Here is a 20,009-nt window from a genome sequence, read left to right as displayed (position 1 = left end):
AATTCACATCAAGAGAAGAAGCAAGCAATAAGAAAAGTCTCATTGACTATGTTATTGTTGATAGTGATGTTTTCTCCCTGGTGCAGGACACCAGAGTGTGCAGAGGATTTGAAATTGGAAGTGATCACTATTTAGTCTTCAGCAGGATAAAAATTAATTTCATATTGAAAAGAATTCAACCGAATAAAAGTTGAACATCTCTCAGATATAAACTGTAGACAAAAAAAAAAAAAAAAAAAAAAAAAAATCATTGAGGAAAAAATGAAAGAGCTCGAGAACAGCCAGAGAGCCATGTGGTGAGGTTGTCTGCAAGGATAGAAAAATCAGAACTCCATGGTGGACAAAAGAAGTTAAAGAGGCAGTGAAGGAAAAGAAGAAAGTATATCAAAAATTCCTGGCAAATAAGTAAGCTTGTGCTCTTAGAGAATACAGAGACAAATGTAAGAAAGCTAAACACTGTGTAAAATTAGCTAAACAAAAGTCATGGGAGGACTTTGGCAAGAACAAAGAAAATAAATATCAAGAAGGTGGCAAAATATATTCTGGAGGTTGTTGAAGAAGCTTAGAAATGGAGGAAAGAGTGCTGTAAAAGGAGTTACAAATGATAAAGGTGACATGAAATGGGAGAAAAAGATATCCTTGAAGTATGGGGTAATTACTTCGAAAAATTACTAAATGAAACAAACAGTGATAGCACAATGGTAAAAAACACTCAACAGGCATACAGTCAGGAATACATATCCATACTTGAAGTAGAAAAAGCCATCAAAGGCTTGAAATGTGGAAAGGCAGCAGGAGTAGATGATATTCGACCAGAAATGCTGAAGTATGTTGCTATAAAAGTCTTACAGCGACTGCACTGCATAGTTCAGAAAATCTGGACAGAGGGACGAATTCCAGATGATTGGAGTAGAGCTCTAATAGTACCCATATATAAAAAGGGAAATAAAACTGAATATGAGAATTATAGAGATATTTCCCTACTGAGTGTTCCTGGCAAGATCTATGCAAGTATACTTGAGAAACAGTTGAGAAGAATTGTGGAAGAAAAGCTTGGTGAAGAACAAGCTGGATTCAGGCCAAATGGAGGCTGTCAGGATCAAATCTTCACTTTACGACAAATAGTTGGGAAAGCATGGGAATATAACAAAGATCTATATTTAAGTTTTGTCGATCTGGAAAAGGCATATGACAAGGTGCCAAGAGAGAAGGTGTTCAATACACTACAGTTATATGGTGTCAGTGGGGGCATTATATCAAGCAATACTTAGTCTTTATTTGAGTTGGAAGTCAGCAGTTAGAATTGAAGGAAGTACAGGAAGGTGGTTTAATGTTAAATCCGGTGTGAGACAAGATGTACATTATCCCTCTGTTATTCATTATCTATATGGATCACATTATGAAGGAAAGTGGTATTAAACATGATATCAAAATTGGAGATGTTAATGTCAGCTCTTTGCTTTATGCAGATGATGTTATATTTTATGTTATACTTCCAAATAAATCCATTACAAGTCTGCAAGATTCCCTGACTAAATTGAATAACTGTTGTAATAGATATGGTATGAAAGTCAGCAATAAAAAGACAAAGACAATGAAAATAGGCAGAATTGTTGAAAATGTCAACTGCGTTGTGAACGGAGAACCTGTGGAACACGTAAACACATTTCACCTACTTAGGCACAATTTTTAGTGAAGTTATAGCTGTATACAAGACAGTGTTCAAACCAGTTTTAACTTATAGATCTGAGAGCTGGGTCAGAAGTAAAACACTTGACCAAAAACTAGAGACCACAGATATGAGAGTCCTGAGAAAGATTAGGGCATGAACAGATGGCATCAATGGCAATATCATATTAACAACGAGGATATTAGGAAAGAACTTGACATTGTCAGTATCCAGGAATGCATTAGCAGAGCTAATCTCAGGTGGTATGGTCACTTAAATAGAATGGGCGAGGAAAGATTAGCAAAACAAGTGTTCTCTGCCAGGTTGGCAGCAAAACGACCCAGAGGAAGACCAAGATATAGGTGGATTGACATGTACAAAGTGCTTTAGACGATAGAAATATGAGATCTGATAATGTGGGAGTCTTGACGAGTAGCATTCTGTTTTGGAGGAAAATTGTAGATAGGAAGTTAGTAATGATGTAAATATTTCATATAGTACTATTCTGTACACATATCCTGTACACCCCTTGAGGGTATATATCAGGAATTTGATGATCTTTTGTCTATAGATTCAGCCTATTTAAATCATCCTGCAAGCTCTCCATCACCTTGATTAACTATTAACCAACTTTCAGGGTACATGGCAGGAATTTGATGAAGTTAAAATTTGAACATAGTCTTGTATTCTGCTTTTTTAGTGTTTTGGCTAATTTCTCTTATTTCATACTTATTCATTTGAGTATATCTCAAGCACACCAGTTTTGCTTTATCTGTTTCCAAATTTTTACTAAATTTGTACCTAAGTAGTCAGAGTATTATTCTATCAGTTCTCTATGGAGAATACAGCCTGGTTCATTTTGATATATTTTTTTTTTAATTGCTGATTTTTGTATGACTTTTTCACTTGTTACAGTAGTGATTTAATTTAGTCTTAATGACCTGTGTTTGATTTAGTTGGGTATATTGATACATGCAGATGTATACTTATATGCATGAAGTAAAGAGGTTTCGATGCATCTAATATTGATATCTGATTTTTATAAATTAATCCACACAGATGATTACCTGTTGATGATGCCCACTCTTGTCTTACACCCTCTGTCCAAAAAGAAACTGAACTTTTCAAAAATAGAAGAAACTACTGGCCTATTGTATCTTTTTGTTGTCGAAAGTGGCAACCTTCATTAGTGCTGTGTCAACTGTTTATAACATTTGTTTCATTAGAAGCTGAGATATAGTGCCAAGAGTGACAATGTGTTTTGATGACCGGTCGGAAAATGAGTTTCAAACAGAGAGCTGCGATTGACTTTTGTGTTAAACTTGGTAAACGTTTTACCGAAACTCATCAAATGCTTCAAAAGCATACAGTGATGAATGCTTATCCTGTAGTCATGTTTACAAGTGGTTGAAGTGATTTCCAAGTGGTCATGAGACTCTTGATGACGACGAAAAGCCAGGCTGCCCAAAAACTGGGCTGAGCGAAGTTAACATCCAAAAAGTGCCTGATTTCATCAAAGAAAACCCGAAATCGTCCATGAAATTGATTGAAGATGAATTGTGGATTCCTAAATCAACTGTGCACAACATTTTGACCGAAAGTTTGGGCCTTCATAAATTGAAGTCGCGATTTGTTCCCCACAAGTTGACAGACGACCAAAAAATGTCTCGAATTGAACACTGCAAGGATTAAAACTGCTTGTAAGCACTCAAACTTCCTTGAAATGATAATTACTGGTGATGAAACATGGTGTTTTGAGTATGAGCCCAAAACTAAGTGCCAGAGTGCTGAGTGGAGACCACCAGAAGAGGGCATCCGAAATAAAGTCTCTTCGAGAAGTCAAAAAGTAAAGACAATAACTGATTCGTTTCTTCAATTCCAAGGACATTATCCACAAAGAATTCGTTCAGCCTGGCCAAATTGTCAATGGTGAATTTTATATCAAAGTTTTGAAGCGATTGATAGTGAGAATTCATCGTGTATGGCATGAATATCGTGATGCAGGCAGCTGTTCACTTTTGCACAATAATGCCACCTAATCATTCAAACATTGAGACGATTTTTGAGCAAAAACCAGGTTTGTGTGTTGGATCACTCGCCGTATTCACCTGGTTTAGCATCCTGTGACTTCTTTCTCTTCAACAGACTTCATTAGCCGATGAAAGGAAAGTGATACGACACCATTGAAAACATTCAAGCAGCAGTAACCACAACCCTTAATAGTATCCCAAAAACCGATATAAAAAAAACACTCATTTAACGAATGAGTTTTTTTATATTCTAAAATTCTCCCTCAGCTTCGAAACGCTGTGTCGAAGCTGAGGGAGAGTATATTGATTGAAATAAATGATTTGAATAATTATAATCAGCTTGTGTTTTATTTTCTATCAAAAGTTCGGTATCTTTTTGAACAGAGGGTATACAGCTGATCTTTACATCCCGTACTTACTTCATTACTATGATTGGTTTATAACTTATGCATTGTGTTTGTAACAGTGCATTTGCACCATATTGTAGGGTTTTGAACAGCTTTTTCCTGGGCATTTTATCACGACTTATTCTGAAACCAAACTCAGTACAGATCCTTCGTATATTTCCATTTTGACTGTTAATCTAGTCTCTTTGATAGAATTCACACTACTTATAGAAGGAAAAAAAAGGAATTTCATATAAATCACTTATATTTTGTGATTAGCATCCTATCATATTCAGTACGTCTATACAGAGAATGGACCACCACGTGAGGCAAGAAAGAAATGAACAGCAGCTAGTAGTAATTCTGTTCTACTCTCTGTCTAGTCATGTAGTACTATTATGAATCTGTTGGAACTGAGATCATGATCAATACCAGAGATATGACATTGTCAAAGGGGAGTGCAAAAGCTCATTCTAAGATATAGAAGTGTATTAAACAGAGCCAGTTCAACAAAAAAAAATCACTAAATTTGAAATAAAATTAAATTACGATATTTCCATGTACAGACATGTTACATAAGAATTATTCATGGAAATGAATACGGAGTTATATGTAAGACATGCCAGAGAAATTGACACAGGAATGTGTGCACGTGCACACACACACTCGCATAAATATACGCCATCAAACAGAATATTACATATTTATACCTTATACAGGTACACTTGATTTATTTTTAGTGCCTTTAGATTCAGAGCCTTGTCAGATTTAGATGTTTTGTTGAACCAACTGATGTCATGTAATAGTAATTCATCACTGACCCACTAATTAAATCTCTTCCATGTTTATAAATCACCATGGATCTAGAAACTTAAATTTAAATGATGTGATTAAATGAAATACAATTCTTTCAGTGTTTTTATCAGGATTCAGAACCAGTATAGTAATAAACATCAGATTCTTCATCAATGTTCACCCACTCAGTAGATTTTTTTTTTTTTTCCCATTAAGCCTACTTGCCATACCTTGGAAGCAGATGATGCAATATTTTACAGAGTCAAGCATCTCATTATCAGTTGCTTGCTCCTTTTCCTTTGATACATGAAATCCAATTTGTGAAATCTTAGGTATGTTGTCTTGGTCATATCTAAGAGAATTCTCAAATTAAATTCTGGACCAAGTTGGGAGATCCATGACAGACCAATTCACTGTCTGGGTAAAAACAATACTGATGTAAATCTCAGAAAGAAAGGAAATACTGGTGGATTTTTTTTGGCAATGACTTGATAAGAAATGGACAATGATTTTTGGGACATGGTATGTACAAAGTCTAAATATTAAATATCATGAGGTAATTCAGGATGTGAAGATGCTTCACTTGGTAATAAAGGAAGTGTATTTTGAATATCTCTGAAATTATTTGAATCAGGCAGTGGATGTAAGAAATTATTAGCATTGGGAGACTTCAGTTATGCAGAGTGATAATCAGGTATGTGAAAAAAGTCAGGTGCTAAATGGATATTATCAACACAAAGATATGTTATATATACTAAAGATACCAAGCAATTTTATAAGCTAGGTTTGATCGTTTTTCCCAAGTAAGCAAACAGATAAATAAGTGAAGTTTGCACCTGCACGTAGTGCAAGTCTGAGGCAATTCGTGGTAAAGGTGGAGTAAGCGCCGATCACTTTCCTTTGTATTTTCCCATAGTGCAAAGCACACCCCCTTGTGGAGATGTATGATGCAATGCATTAAAGACAAGGGCCACTATCCATACCGGTTTCGACCTTTATTGAGGTCTCATCAGTGGGAGCCAGACCTAAAAATGCCAAGGTTTAAGTAATGCAGAGCTAATATATAGTATTGGGGGGGGGCTATGCCAACTACCCCCCTGAGTTCCAGATGGTTTTGAAGACTCGAAAGGGACCCCCTCCCCCCTGGTGCATACAGTGCCCCACACCCCGAATTCCGGACTGGTAGGCCGGTTCTTGAATTCTGACTCGAATTTTCAAGACGCGAAAGGGTATCCCCCCCCCCCCCCCAAGTTCTGGACTGGTAGGCTGGTTCTCCTTGAATTCTGATGATTCGAATTTTGAAAACTCGAAAGGGACGGTGCTGGCGCCTACAACACCAAACTCCAAGTTCCAGACTGGTAGGCCAGTTCTCCTTGGATTCCGATGAGTCTAATTTTGAAGACTCGAAGGGAGGGGGGGATCTGGTGCATACAGCGCCCAACCTCCAGAGTTCCGGACTGGTAGGCCGGTTCTTGAATTCTGATGACTCGAATTTTGAAGACTCAAGGCCCCCCCAGTTCCGGACTGGTAGGCCGGTTCTCTTTGAATTCAGATGACTCATATTTTGAAGAATCAAAAGGGGGTGCCAGCGCATACAGCGCCCAACCCCTCTGATTTCTGGACTGGTAGGCCTGTTCTCCTTGAATTCTGATGACTTGCATTTTGAAGACTCGACACTCAGGGTAGCCCTGAGTTTCAAAACGTGAGACAAAAACGTTACAAAAAAGCTTATCATTTTATATTATAGAGTAGATTAAAAATACCAAGCAATTTTATAAGCTAGGTTTTAATCTTTTTTCCCAAGTAAGCAAAGAGACAAATAAGTCAAGTTTGCACCTGCATGTAATGCAAGTCTGAGGCAACTCGTGCATTTAAAATGAATCTTTAGATACATTTTAAACGTATCTAAAGCGTGAATATATTCCTTATGAACTGCAGTGACAGATTTCATAAAATTGATATTGTAATCACCATAGTAGGTTGATAGATTAACGAAGTATTGAGGTTAGATTATCTATATTTGGTTTTGGTGGAAGGTGGGGAGGAACAAAGTTCAAGTAAGTGAATAATACTGGACATAAAAATTTTAGTGCAATGAATGAGCTCATGTAGTGTATTGAATGCACAGCATCTGTGTGTATACTTACATAATGAAGTTTGGTGCTGTTTTAATATTATATCACAGACTGTGTAGGCATTCAGAATAGTTTTCTACCTTTCCAGTTCTGTTCAGAAATATCATATTACCACTTCCATTTGCATTGGAACTTCATCACTTTAGTAGTCGCTTCGAAGTGTATTTTGAGAAAAGAAATTCACACCTTCATTCTTGATTTTAAGCCAGACAACTCTCGCAACAGTGAAACGTTTGTAGGGTGGATGTTTTAGAGAATAAAGGAACATACAAAAGAATTTTGTTGATTTTGAAAATGTGGCAGACATTTATGGAATGTCCCGATTGAAACAGTTTTAATGAAATAGCAGATGATGCTTTCTTCTGTTAACCTGGTAAGCAGTCATTGTAGTATCTTAGGTAATTCACTTTCAAGCAGATGATTGTATGTTATCTAATTAAAATTTGTGACACTTTTCATTTCATTTTTAAAATGACTTGTCAAACATTCTTCAGTATATAAAGATATCACTGAATTGTAAATGAAAATAAATGGTTGTGCTATTCCTTAGCTCTGAAGAATACTGATGTTAAAATTTGTGTCATTTCTTCTTTTGAATGACGTGTTCCTTTAACAACATTGCCCCGGAGTTAGCGACACAAAATGATCATTACAAAGGGTCAATCTGATAATAGGCAGTGTTGTTAAAAGCAACTACAACAAACATTAATTCTCAGTTTCTTCCTTTACTAAACGACTTTCACTTTCTTCTGTAGTCTCTTTAAAGCATTTCTATGCATGCTGAAAAATACCTGAAAGAAAATGCAGAATGACAATTATTTTCCCCCAGCTTATCAAATAGTAGTAATTACTATATTCATTTCACTTTGTATTGCATTAATTTTTCTTTTTGTTAATTTTTGTTTTGTTAATGTATAGAATTGAATAGAAATTTTAGACAAAAGCATAATGATTAATTTTCAGATTGCCTGTATTTCATTTCTGTTTTGCTATCTACTTATTGCTGCCTTTTTTAAAACTGTACATTTCATTTTACATGTTTTCATATATTCTTTAAATTCTCACCACGTTTTTTCCTTTCAGCATACTATTATTATTAACAATTTTTAGAGTAAAATGTCAGAAACTGCAGAATAAATCATAATTTTTAATTGCTTTATTAATGTATACGAGCTTACTGAATGAATGAATGGTTGACCTATTCCTGGAAACAGAACACTAATAATGAATTTTTGTGTTCTCTAAATATTGTAGCTAAATTTTATTTTTGACCTGCATTACTGACATTTTACTAATCTTGTATTCTTCTAATTACCATACATTTACTAAATTTATTTTATCCTGATTTTCTTTTTCCCCCACCTTCGCCTGCTGGTGTTTTTTTCCCCCCATGTGGACTTCTTTATTCCGTTCGCTCGGGTTACTGAACCCCTTCCGCCCTTCTGCTCTGCTCCACATCTGTTGCTCTGAACTGTAGATGGTCACGCCTGATGCTCTCTTTACCCTTTTTGGTATGTTTTTATAAAGCACTTTCTCTCTCTTTTTTTATTATTTTCCTTTTTTTAAAAATCTATTTAACCCTGTATGAAATGATGCACACTTTCTTAAAAAAAGCCTTCAGTGTAAATTTCATAATTAGGCCTTAAAACTCTTTCTGCCACATAAATTAGAATGTCTGCTTTTATTTAAGCCATAATTTTATTTATGTTCAAAAAAAAATTATATTTACCGTTAAATTTTAGAAATTAAAAAAAAAATTACTCTTTCATGTGGCATATTGAGTTCTTAGAAATAATCCCCTCTTACTGAAACCTATTTATGTGTGGCTTTAATGCTCTTTCTGTGTAAACTTGCAGAAGTCCTTGTGCTCTGTATTATACTTCATACTTTACATTTCATTCACATCATTCATTCATTCTTCCTTATTTTAACTGTCATTCCTGTTTAGCAATCTTACACAAATGCCATGTTTCAGTACAAAATAATTCAGAGCTAAGGAATCTGCATAGGTTTTATAAATTTGACCATTTAAAAATATGCCAATTCTAATTTACATAGGTGTTTATGGAGATGTTCAGAGAGTTAAGATTCTGTTTAACAAAAAAGATAATGCACTTGTTCAATTGGCTGAACCACAGCAAGCTCAGTTGGGTAAGTCAATGTTCTCATAATTTACAAATCTATTGTCCATTTTCAAGACAATTGATTTTCTCAGCTAATACTGTTTTGCACAACATTATACCATGCTATCAGAATGCAATTATTTCCTGAAAGTATAGTTTTAATTAGGATTTATATAACTTGGGCTGTGATCTCCATTCTATGATTCTATTAATCTATGTATTAAAGTGCAGCTTTGATAATTTGGACAAATTTAATGCAGCCAATCCCCATTATGAAATCATGGAGACCAAAGACTGTCGTGTTTATTTCTATGCTTATTTTTTTTTTTAGAATTGCATTATTAATAGTTCTTTAACTAAGACTTCATACTGTTCATATGGAATTATTTCACTTTAATGGCATGTTCTGTATTGGTACTTTGTCTAGATAACCAACAAAGTTTTTGCATGTATTTATATTTTATTTGGAATTTTTGTCACTTATTATTTTTTTAGAATTTCAAAGCATTGCCTATTCTGTGGAGCATTCTGTTTTTCTCTGGAACTAGCTCAAATCTTTGCATGCACATTCATATATATATATATATATATATATATTTATTTATTTATTTTTTTTTTTTTTGTAACAATGAGAGATTATGGTTGAAGTAACCTAGGTTGCATGAGTTGTAAAGTGCATGTTATAGCAAGGATTTCTTCCATATTAGAATGGTTCCTTCCTTATCCACTTTCAGTCACATATTCTTCAGTATTATAACAGCACAATTGGGAAAAATTTTCAAAACTTCTACATTTTCCATTACTTAGTCACTAACATTTTCACTCCTTTCACCCACCCATTTGCTGCAATTGAGTTACAGAATTTCTTCTTGCTGGAATATAGGTTTTCATCATTCAGAACTCATTTTTACTTTCAAAGTATTGATCATTGAGGGCAGTCAAAAAAAAAAAAAAATATAAGTAGCTAGACAAATATTTTCAGCTTCATAATCATTCTGCACTGAAGTACAAAATTATAAAACAGCCATGGGGGAAAAAAAAAAATTCAAATCAAAATCAAAATATCCAAATAAGGAAAATTCCTCTCTTGTACAAATTGCAAGGGACCAGATCAGCATAGCCTGCCAAGGCCACTGTGCACTGATTTTCTGTTTCATTCACACAACCACCTCCACCATAACATTGAATTAAAAAACTACATCCTGCCATCATTCTCTTCACCTTGGTTGACTATGCATCTTATCCATAGTCAACCAAGTCGAATCACTTCCTGCACTATATATCTCTTGTGACCTCTTAACTGATTCAGAAAAACTTCAAAATCGAAAAAAACTTCATTTCAAAAAAATTCAAAAATCTTTTCGCTTTCATTATTTTTTTCAGCCTTGAATTGTCCATCCTTAATCACATAGTAAAACATGGCACGTCTTGATTTCATGCAGAACATTTCTATAATTCACTTACTATATGAAAGTCTCCTCAAACATCACTGAAGAAATATCTAAAACCATATCAATACCTTCAAACAGAAATTCACAAAATAGAACTTTACTGGATCCTCCACTGTATGAAATGGAAGATACTTCTTTTGTTCATTTCAGAGGGGAAACATTCCAATGTGGATGAAACTCTCACTATTTGACTGTTTTTTTAACAGCTTACTTATTCTCACAATACTATTTCCAACTCCTTGTAATTTCTGTTGAAAATAAAGAAAATAAACACAATTCTACTCCACCATATTATCTTTCCCTGTATCAGATCATTATATTTGGCATCGTTTCACTTTATGTTGTTACTTCTTTCACTATTGACCTTGTCATTACAGGTTTCGTTTATGCGTTTAAAATGGTGATAGTTCTTTTCTTATTGCAAGGAAAGTATTCATTTAAATTTTGTCATGAAAGAAGTAGAATTTGATTGAAATGTTTCTTCATTTCATAATATTTAAACACCAAGGTCAGTTCACTCAGCTGCATTCGTGATAATAAAATAATTAACTTTTTTAATTTTGTCGTAAATGACTACTTATAATAATAAAGTATTTAAAGCTCCCATAAAATTTGTACTAAAATTCTTATTTAATAATTTTCTTTACAGCTTAACAAGTCCTCAGTAACCAAAGATTAAAAAAAAAATATTTTTTAAGACCCAAAAATCTTACAAATATAAAATTATAGAGATATAAATAAACAAATGTTTTTAATAACTATTAAAAAAAAAATCATCTGTTTCCTTTTTGGTGCAGTATCTATATATATATATATATATATATATATATATATATCCTACATAATCATTTGATTGTGATTGTATTCTTCCTATACTATTGCAATGCACTCAAACATTGTGCCCTAGATATAGCAATGTTCATCTTTTTCTTATTTTCACATACCACATGCTTTGGAATATACAGCCAGTTTTCTTTGCTACTTGGAGGCTTACTAGTTGATCACCAGTATAGATTCTACAACTTCTAAACCCAACATGTCTTGATAGCCCACATTGCTTTACCCAAGGACATATGGGAAAGTTTGTCCATGTGGATAGGCTTTCTGCAAACCAAAGAAAAATGTGTACCATAAAGACAATGTGTGATTAAAGTGGTTTTTTTTTTTTTTTTAATTATAATAATAATGAGCTTCATTCTATTATGTGGAGGAGGAACAAGTCTTATGTCCCACATGACCAAATGGTAACACATAATGTATCCCCCCATGTGAAATTTTCAGTATCCCCCCCATGTGAAAATAGGCTACAGGAAAGAGGTCATTGTTACATTTCCTCTGTATATGGTGTACTTGGAAGTGAATTAACTGGCATCCATCACAATATTGAAGAAATAAGCAATGTATGGAGAAAAGTATTTTTAAGTAATGCCTGCAGAAAAGGAGATATTGGCAAATAAAGAAGCGTCAAAACTAAGGGTAACTTATGATACTACTACTGTTTAAAGCTATGTTTTGAATTAAATATTATATTATAGGCAAGTGGAATTTTTATTTTTTTAATATCTAAAATAAAGTATGCTCAGTTAAGGGCCCAGGTTAAAGATGTGGCTAAATGTTTGGCTAATTTAAAGAAGGGAAATCAGTTATACATGTCATAGGGTAGCAAGGGATATTGGGTTTCTGAATTTAGGGTAACTCATCGGAGAGGAACTTTTAAAAATGGTCTTTTTTTTTTTTTTTTTTTAGTCAGTAGGCCATGTGCTAATGTTTTCAAACTTATTTTTCATTCATTGTGAATATTTTTAAGTATACAATTTGCCTCTGATTCTGTTGGAGCATGATTAGCATTTTACAATCTTTGCACATGATTTTTTCTCTCTGAATATCTTGTGATATTCATTTTGTCATAATCAAAACGAAATGATCACTCCTATTTCAAATGTCAATCATTCTGAAGATAACACACACAGCTACAACAAGAACCCAGGTTTATTTATTTATTTATTTTATTATTTTTTTTTTTCTTCTTGTTGTCAGTACTTTTTTTTTTTTGTCTTGAAACATCATAAAAGATAAAAATTTGGATGAAGTCAGCTTCATACTACCCTGTAGAATAATGAAAAATGTTAAGAAAATTAAGTGCATGTGTAATTATATAAATCATATCCTTGACTTCCTCCAGTACTGAAATGTACTTATGCATTCTTCCATTCTACCACCTTGTTATGACTTCTTTCATTGTATTAATTGGAAAGAACTGGCTCAAATTCATATGTAATTATTCTAATTAAATATGTAAAAAGTTCTGCCAACTGCCATACATAGAATAGTTTGAGTTAACCTTGGATTTCAAACTGCATCACTGTGCTCTTTATTGATGTATTTATAGATGCACTTTTGTAGTAAAATCACTTGCAACTTGTTCATTAAACTTGTTTTACACATCATGACAATGTCATTGGACAATAAGAAAAAATATACTATATCAAATTATTTCTTTGGTCTCTATGAGTTCACTATAGTAATAATTGCAGTGAATAGCTGTGCATATAATAATCAGTGCATTTGGACCACAATTCTTCTGGCAGTGACTTTTCTGTGACATGTTTCTTAGCTGCTGTAGTCTGACATTCATTTAAGACACTTAGTAGCCAAAAGCGTGAAGGGAGATCCCGGAGAATAGTCTGGAAGCTTTTACTGTATTTCTGCTTTTTATTGTTACAGTATTCCTGTTTTTCAGATGATCAGTGAATATATATATATATTTTTTTTCAGCAATGACCCATTTAGACAAGATTAAATTGTTTGGTAAACCAATTCGTGTAACTCCATCCAAACACCAAGTTGTTCAAATGCCAAAGGAGGGACAGCCAGTGAGTATTCAATTGTTCTATTACTAAACGTTTTTTTAAAATTAGAATTCTAGTGATTATTGTTTTGTATCTCTGATTTTGAAGTGCATCTAACCAGATGATTCCTTACTATTAGTTTTGCATATAAACATTCATTCTCAAATTTGTCAAAAGAGGAGATATATCCCTGATTTTGAAGTGCATATAAGCAGATGATGCTCATAAAAGTTTAATATCAATATTGTTATTAGTCTAACTGGCATGTAAACATTCATTCTCACATTTGTCAAAAGAGGAGGAAATACTATTTGAGGTTCAAACTTGGGTTTGAATCCTATTTTTCTGAAGTCAAGATATTTAGTTTTATATTGAGTTGCTAGGGAGGAACTGCCTTTTTTATCTTGTAAAACTGGTAACTTAGCCAGAAAATATAACTGGCAAATAAAGCAGACTGTACTAATTTAACATAGCAGTAAGTTTTTTGAAGCCATATTACTGTTACAAAACCATAATCTTAATCAAACATTAAGAAAAAATAATTTAGTGTGACGGTTAGAGCAATTTCTTTAATAACAGATCCAGGTCAGGTTTGTCACTTGAGAAGAGGGGAGAGAAGTTGGGTTTACGCCAAACAGTGATTGTCAAGATCATATTTTCACTTCAAAGTGCATAAAAATATAACAGTTATCTGCATTTAAATTGTATAGATCTGGAGAAAAAGAAGCATGCAAAAGAGGTGCCGAGAGAAAAGCTGTAGAACACAATTACATGGTGTAAATGGGGCATTTATATTAAGCGATGCGTAGTCAGTATTTAAGTTGTGAGTCAGCAGTTAGAATGAGAAGTTTGTAAATTCAGGTGTGTGAGAGACGAGAATGCACTCTACTTATTCAAGGACATTTTATATCCTTGTATTCATGCACACGTTATAAACACACCCAAAAGCGTATACACAGAAATAAGTTGTACAGAACAATGTAAGCCCTTACTGTACATGTAATAAAGCAAAAACTAACAGACATTATATTACACATTCTGACAGCCAAAAGTTTTTTTCTTGTAGTGTCAAATGCAGTATCTAATTCAGTTTATGGATCCTAACATCTACTTTCAAAATTTTCAGTTAGAGAAAATATGCGGTCTATTCATAATGGATTCAAATGATATAGAAACATTTTATGTAAAAAGAAATTTTCAAAAGTAATAAACACATATTCCTGCTTAACACGGGTCATAATATACTGTTAAGTGTGATTCTGCTGGGAGTGAAACGTGTGAGATATGATACCACTCAACATGAACATGTAAAAGCTTCTATGATACACTCTGATATTTTCTATTATGTTTGATTAAAAAAAACTGCCAATCATGACTTGCTAAACAGATTTCATGACCTACCATGGGTTGTGAACCCCAGTCAAAAGCACTTGATTACATTAATTACATTATGAGGCATTAAACCTGATTTCAGAATCAGAGATACGAAACTTATTTGCTTTGCTTTATGCAAATGATGTTGCTCCTAAATAAATCTGGTGCATAATCTAATCTCCAGTCCAGGAACTAGACTGAATAGCTACTGTAACAAAATTGGCATGAAAATTAGCAATAAAAACACCAAAATTATGAAAATTGGCAGGAACCCGAAAAACTTCTGATTTTTCAATGTAAAATTAAAAAAAAAAAAAAATTCGGCTATTTAGGCACTTTTTTTTTGATGAAGATGGCAAATTAAATATGAAACTATACAATAGAATAACAGTGGGTTGGGAATTTGACTTCTTGCCTACCATCCTTGCTTATTTTAATATATAGTATAGGGCCAATGCCCATCACTGGACCTGTGCTATGAACAGGTGCTTCACATGAAAGTATCTGTTTATAGTGGAGGATACTTCCTTGTGATGGTACTGGCCCGTTTTATTGTTTCACCTTTTCTATACTTTTCCATATTCTTTGTTTAGCTTCTCTTCTAGACCAACAACACTGAGATCTAATATTGCAGTGTAATGTAAAACCATGGATATCTGGGAAAGGGGATCCTAGTGCTTGTATTACTTTGGTAAATTGGTTCTTGCTTACATGATCAACAGTGTTACTGTAAGATTCCTGTACCAAGACATAGTCTCGGTACAGCATCCGATGATTGCTCTTGTCCTGGTATGCCATCTGGAGTAACCCTTATGTGTGACTCATGAGTAGTGATTGCTTGCTAGACAGTGGGCATTCACACATGACTTCATGGTATGTAATGAGCTCTGGCACCTTCGCACATGCTGCAGCAAAAATAATCATGGAAATCAAAATCACTCACCATTTGTACATCAATAGAAAAATAAAATGAGAGAGAGAAAATAACCAGCAACATCTTCCATAGTGTTGCATTTAGCAAGCAAATGTCCACTCTGAAAATTATCACCCATCATTATCCAGGTTTGGTAGAATCACCAAATTCTGTTCAGAAACTGTGATCAGGTTAATTCTTGCTAAAACAGTTGACAGAATCGGAACATCATCTATGGAGAACGCCAATCACAGTAACCCTCCCTAAAATTCTTGAGTAATATCAGAGTGGACCTCTTCCATACTCCTGGCAAGGAGGTTTGTTCTGAATTGAAGGAACTAGATGACCATTCCTTTGGGTAAGAATCCTTATATACAGGGAGGGTCATCTATTCCCAACCAATCATCATTACATCCAACATAAAATCCCCCAACATAAGTGAAAGAAAGTAAGTTATCTCAACTGTCCTATATCCTCAATCTCTGGATTGGTTACTAGCCATCTGCAGCCCAGTTTGGGTTTGATGGTGTGGGGCTGCCACCTTAGGGCCTCCAAACTAAGTTCCCTTTCTTTCATTTGTACCTGACCAAGCTTCCCACTGGAGTTAGTACCAAATCTTTCACTTTGTTGCTCAGGTTCCAGGATTCACCAGATGGGGGTGAAAGTTGGATTGGGGAGGAGAGGCTAGGTGATCCTGCTTGAGAAGATCATATATTGTGCATCTATCCCCTTTAAAAACCTAGATTGATATATAATTATATGTCTTAAATTTTAAACATATTAACCAATGTAAAAAAATTGTACTCTAAGACAAATCTTAACCTTTCTACGTATGGGAGATACTCAGGCAGGAGTGATGTTATCTTGCTCCACCTTTGCTGTGAGTTGCCCGGTGGCGTACTACCTTACCCCAGTCCTGAAGATATTTTCAGGCGCAAACTTTGTTTGCTCACACTTGGATAAAGGATTAAACTAAATTTATTATATATCATATATTTAATAGCTTTCTTGCTTCGCAGTATTTTTTCTATTGGGGATTTAGTTTTATTCTAATTTCAGTTTATTTTGCCTTGATTCCTGTGTGTTTACGAGGTTAATTGTTTCTAAATCATTGTTTTGTAGTTTATTGATGCGTGTATTGAAGTTGGCAAGTGGCAAAGGAGTTAGTTCATGGATCAGGAAAGGATTTTGTATTTTCATAAGCTTGTTGTCAGAAGTTATTTCTCCTGTTCTCCACTCCATGAAAAATATATATGAAATTAATAAAATAAGAAAATAATCCTTAGCCCATCTCTCAGTACAAATACTCTATAGGTTTATAGAAAACGTTTTGCAGTTAGGAGTTGCAAAAAAAAAAAAAAAAAAAAAAAAAAAAAAAAAAAAAAAAACAGCATGAAAATTCAAACTAATACTAATTATTTGTGAGAGTTATACAAAATAATATCAACTTATGAGCAGCATACAGATAAAGATTAACCATCAGAGTGGAGGGTGATTCAAGTAAATAAGTATATGCTTGGTTTAACGTTAGGGTTTAATGTTTGAGTTTTTTTTTATCTTCTAGAGTAGTAAGATACGTAATTAGCCTGAAGCCCTGGGGCTGAAGATGATCTTAACCAGAATATCAGAAATTTACATTTTGATTGGACTGATATTCTCATGGTTTGAGATTAGACTAGTGCTTCATTTGCTGATGCTGACTGCAGAAACAAACTGCAACAGCTTTTTTTGTAGTATTGATTCTGTCTTCCATTTCATATGGTGTAGAGGTATGCTTAATGCATTGTCTACACAGTTCCAACTTTCTGTAATGAAGCATTTATTGCATATGTATTTGCTTTTTAAGGCAGCTGTTTTTTGCATTTCTATCCATAATAAGCCAAGTTTTTGTCAGAAGCCACTAAATATACCGAAGGATGGATATGGGTTGCTTGCTAGTTTGATGTAATTTGATGTTAGCAAATTACACATCCTTAGCAGATATAAGGGGCGAGAATAATTTGCAGTGATTCACATGTGGGGGAATAGGGAATATGTAGTATTTATATCTGTTTTATAGGTATTGTGGCCATTGGCTAAAAAAAGTATGACATCTTTGATTTTATTAACAAGAACTTTTGTTAGAACATGTTATGCTGGCTTTAAGTGTATTTACTTTGGTGTGGTAGATTCTTTTTGTTTTTTTTTTTTTGTTTTTTTCGAAGTATCTTTCAGCACATGCTAGCTTGCTCTAAGCATAATGAGTATATAAAGTATTTAATGAGCATACATTATAGAAAGGACCAATGAACCACCAGTTTTTCCTATTTGACATATAGCATGAACTCTTAATATCTGCCTTGAAAAGTAGAATATATGATAGTGAACCATTTGAGAGCTTGCTTAATAGTAAAGGTAGTAACTTGATTAATTTTCTGTTTGTATAATTTTTATATCCATAAAACTAAATAACAAATGCATCAGCCACATAACACAGCAAGACCCAATTAGAGCATGCTAGTTGCGAAGATATGTCAAATTGTGTTAGGATTAATGGGGGGGGGGCAGAGCAATATTCTTTCTCATTTTACTTGAAGGGAAGCGAAAAGACTAGTAACTAGCACATGTTATTGCCCATCTCAACATTACTAGAAAAAGAAATCCCAAAAAAACATGGCAGTAGGGACTTTTTTTTATGCTGCCTTACTCAGGAAGGTTATTTGCAAACCTATGGTACACTTTGCACCATGGGTGGGCTAAGGGTTTTTTCTATTTTTATAAATTTATATATTTATTTGTATTTTTTTTAACAAAATTTAATTTTTTTATATTCTGGAAAGCCTTCTCTAGAGATCAAATATGAAACTTTTTCAAACCAATTCAGGACTCCAATAAGTGGGTCAGTGGTCTCACTGACCCGCTCATCAATGAAATTCATCTGTCACCTATGGACTATTGGTTTTATTGATATAGTTCTTGCTGCTAAACTTCGCAATCTTGGAGGAGATTGCCAAGCTCAGAGGAACCAAGTTTTCATTGTGAAAGTCTGGTTGTGAATTTCCTTTAGCATAGAAACGATACCATGGTACATAGAATTTTATAGTTGGTGCACTATAGTGTTGTTTGTTATACTGAAGTGATTATATGTTACATTTTTACATGTGCTACTTAGAACTTGAAATGATATCTAGCAATCACTATTAATGTTTTAAATATGATTTATATACTTTTGTGGCCTTGAATATTATGCAAACTGTGCAATTGCAATATCAATTTTTTTTTAAAATATTGTTTCACTTTTCATTTTGTACTGTTAAATGTACTATATTTAATAAGGATACATTATAATCACAGGATGCTGGACTTACCAAAGACTACAGCAGTTCACCACTACATAGATTTAAGAAACCTGGGTCTAAAAATTATCAGAATATCTATCCACCTTCTGCAACACTTCATCTATCAAACATTCCGTAAGTTCTGAAGTTAAAGCTTTTTTATTAATCAAAATTAAGTCATTCTTATTTTAGTTGCTACATATTCTCCTTATGTTAAAATTTACTATAATCTGTTTTCAATGCTCCTATTTAATGTTTTTCGCAAGTGGGCTATCTATCATATAGGTGAACCTCTACTTATGAACTTGCAAATAAGAAATAAAGCTCGGTATACTTATTCTATTTTTTTTACTCCATGTTCTAGTATGGAAAAGAAATTGTGATGTAGTCATTGTGAAAGTGCTAAAAGCAGCAAAATTGTAACTTGTGCGTAACGAACAGTTAGTTTACACAAAAAGCATGTAATGCAAAGTGATAACAGTTTGCGACATAAAATTGTGACAATTTGAACAAACATGTCCCTTTCAATACATTGCACTGTATAATGCAAGTTCTATTGAAACATGGTTTGAGGAAAGTTATCATTTCTCTTAAATGGACTGCACAGAATACTGATATCTGAATAGAACTTATCTAGGAAGCATTGGAATATCAGGCACACTTTGTTTCATGGAAATATTTATTGTTACCTAACTGGGAAGAAACCTTATTTAATCATCAATGCAAAAACATTTATTATTAGCTGAAATTGAGTACTTTGCTGGGTATGTGTATGACCTGTGAGTGCTGCATTCACGTATCATTTTCTGGTGTACATCCTTAAGCATTATTCCAAATATTATGATAGGTCAAACAATATATCAAATTGTTTTTTTTTATTGAAAACTTTATTATCAATTCAGTCTCTCAAATCTCAATGTGGCATCATTTTAAATTTTGAATTTCTAAAATACTGCTAACAATTATC

The 20,009-nt window shown here is 33.7% G+C and overlaps 1 protein-coding gene across 1 annotated transcript in view; it reads left to right on the top strand.

Annotated features, from left to right (window-relative positions):
- Positions 1–20,009, top strand: part of heph (polypyrimidine tract-binding protein 1 heph) — a 209,848-nt gene that overhangs the window by 166,244 nt on the left and 23,595 nt on the right. The window contains exons 12-15 of the mRNA XM_090407996.1: positions 8,493–8,526; positions 9,074–9,166; positions 13,365–13,462; positions 19,059–19,177. Of these exons, the coding sequence (XP_090264122.1) occupies positions 8,493–8,526; positions 9,074–9,166; positions 13,365–13,462; positions 19,059–19,177 (344 nt within the window). The remainder of the gene's footprint in view (positions 1–8,492; positions 8,527–9,073; positions 9,167–13,364; positions 13,463–19,058; positions 19,178–20,009) is intronic.

This window comes from Typopeltis vanoorti, chromosome 18, assembly GCF_054136105.1.
Source record: "Typopeltis vanoorti isolate ZY-2024b chromosome 18, IOZ_Tvanoo_1.0, whole genome shotgun sequence".
Lineage (NCBI taxonomy): Eukaryota > Metazoa > Arthropoda > Arachnida > Uropygi > Thelyphonidae > Typopeltis > Typopeltis vanoorti.
Note: the sequence above shows the minus strand (reverse complement) of the source record. Positions and strands in the feature narration are given on the sequence as shown.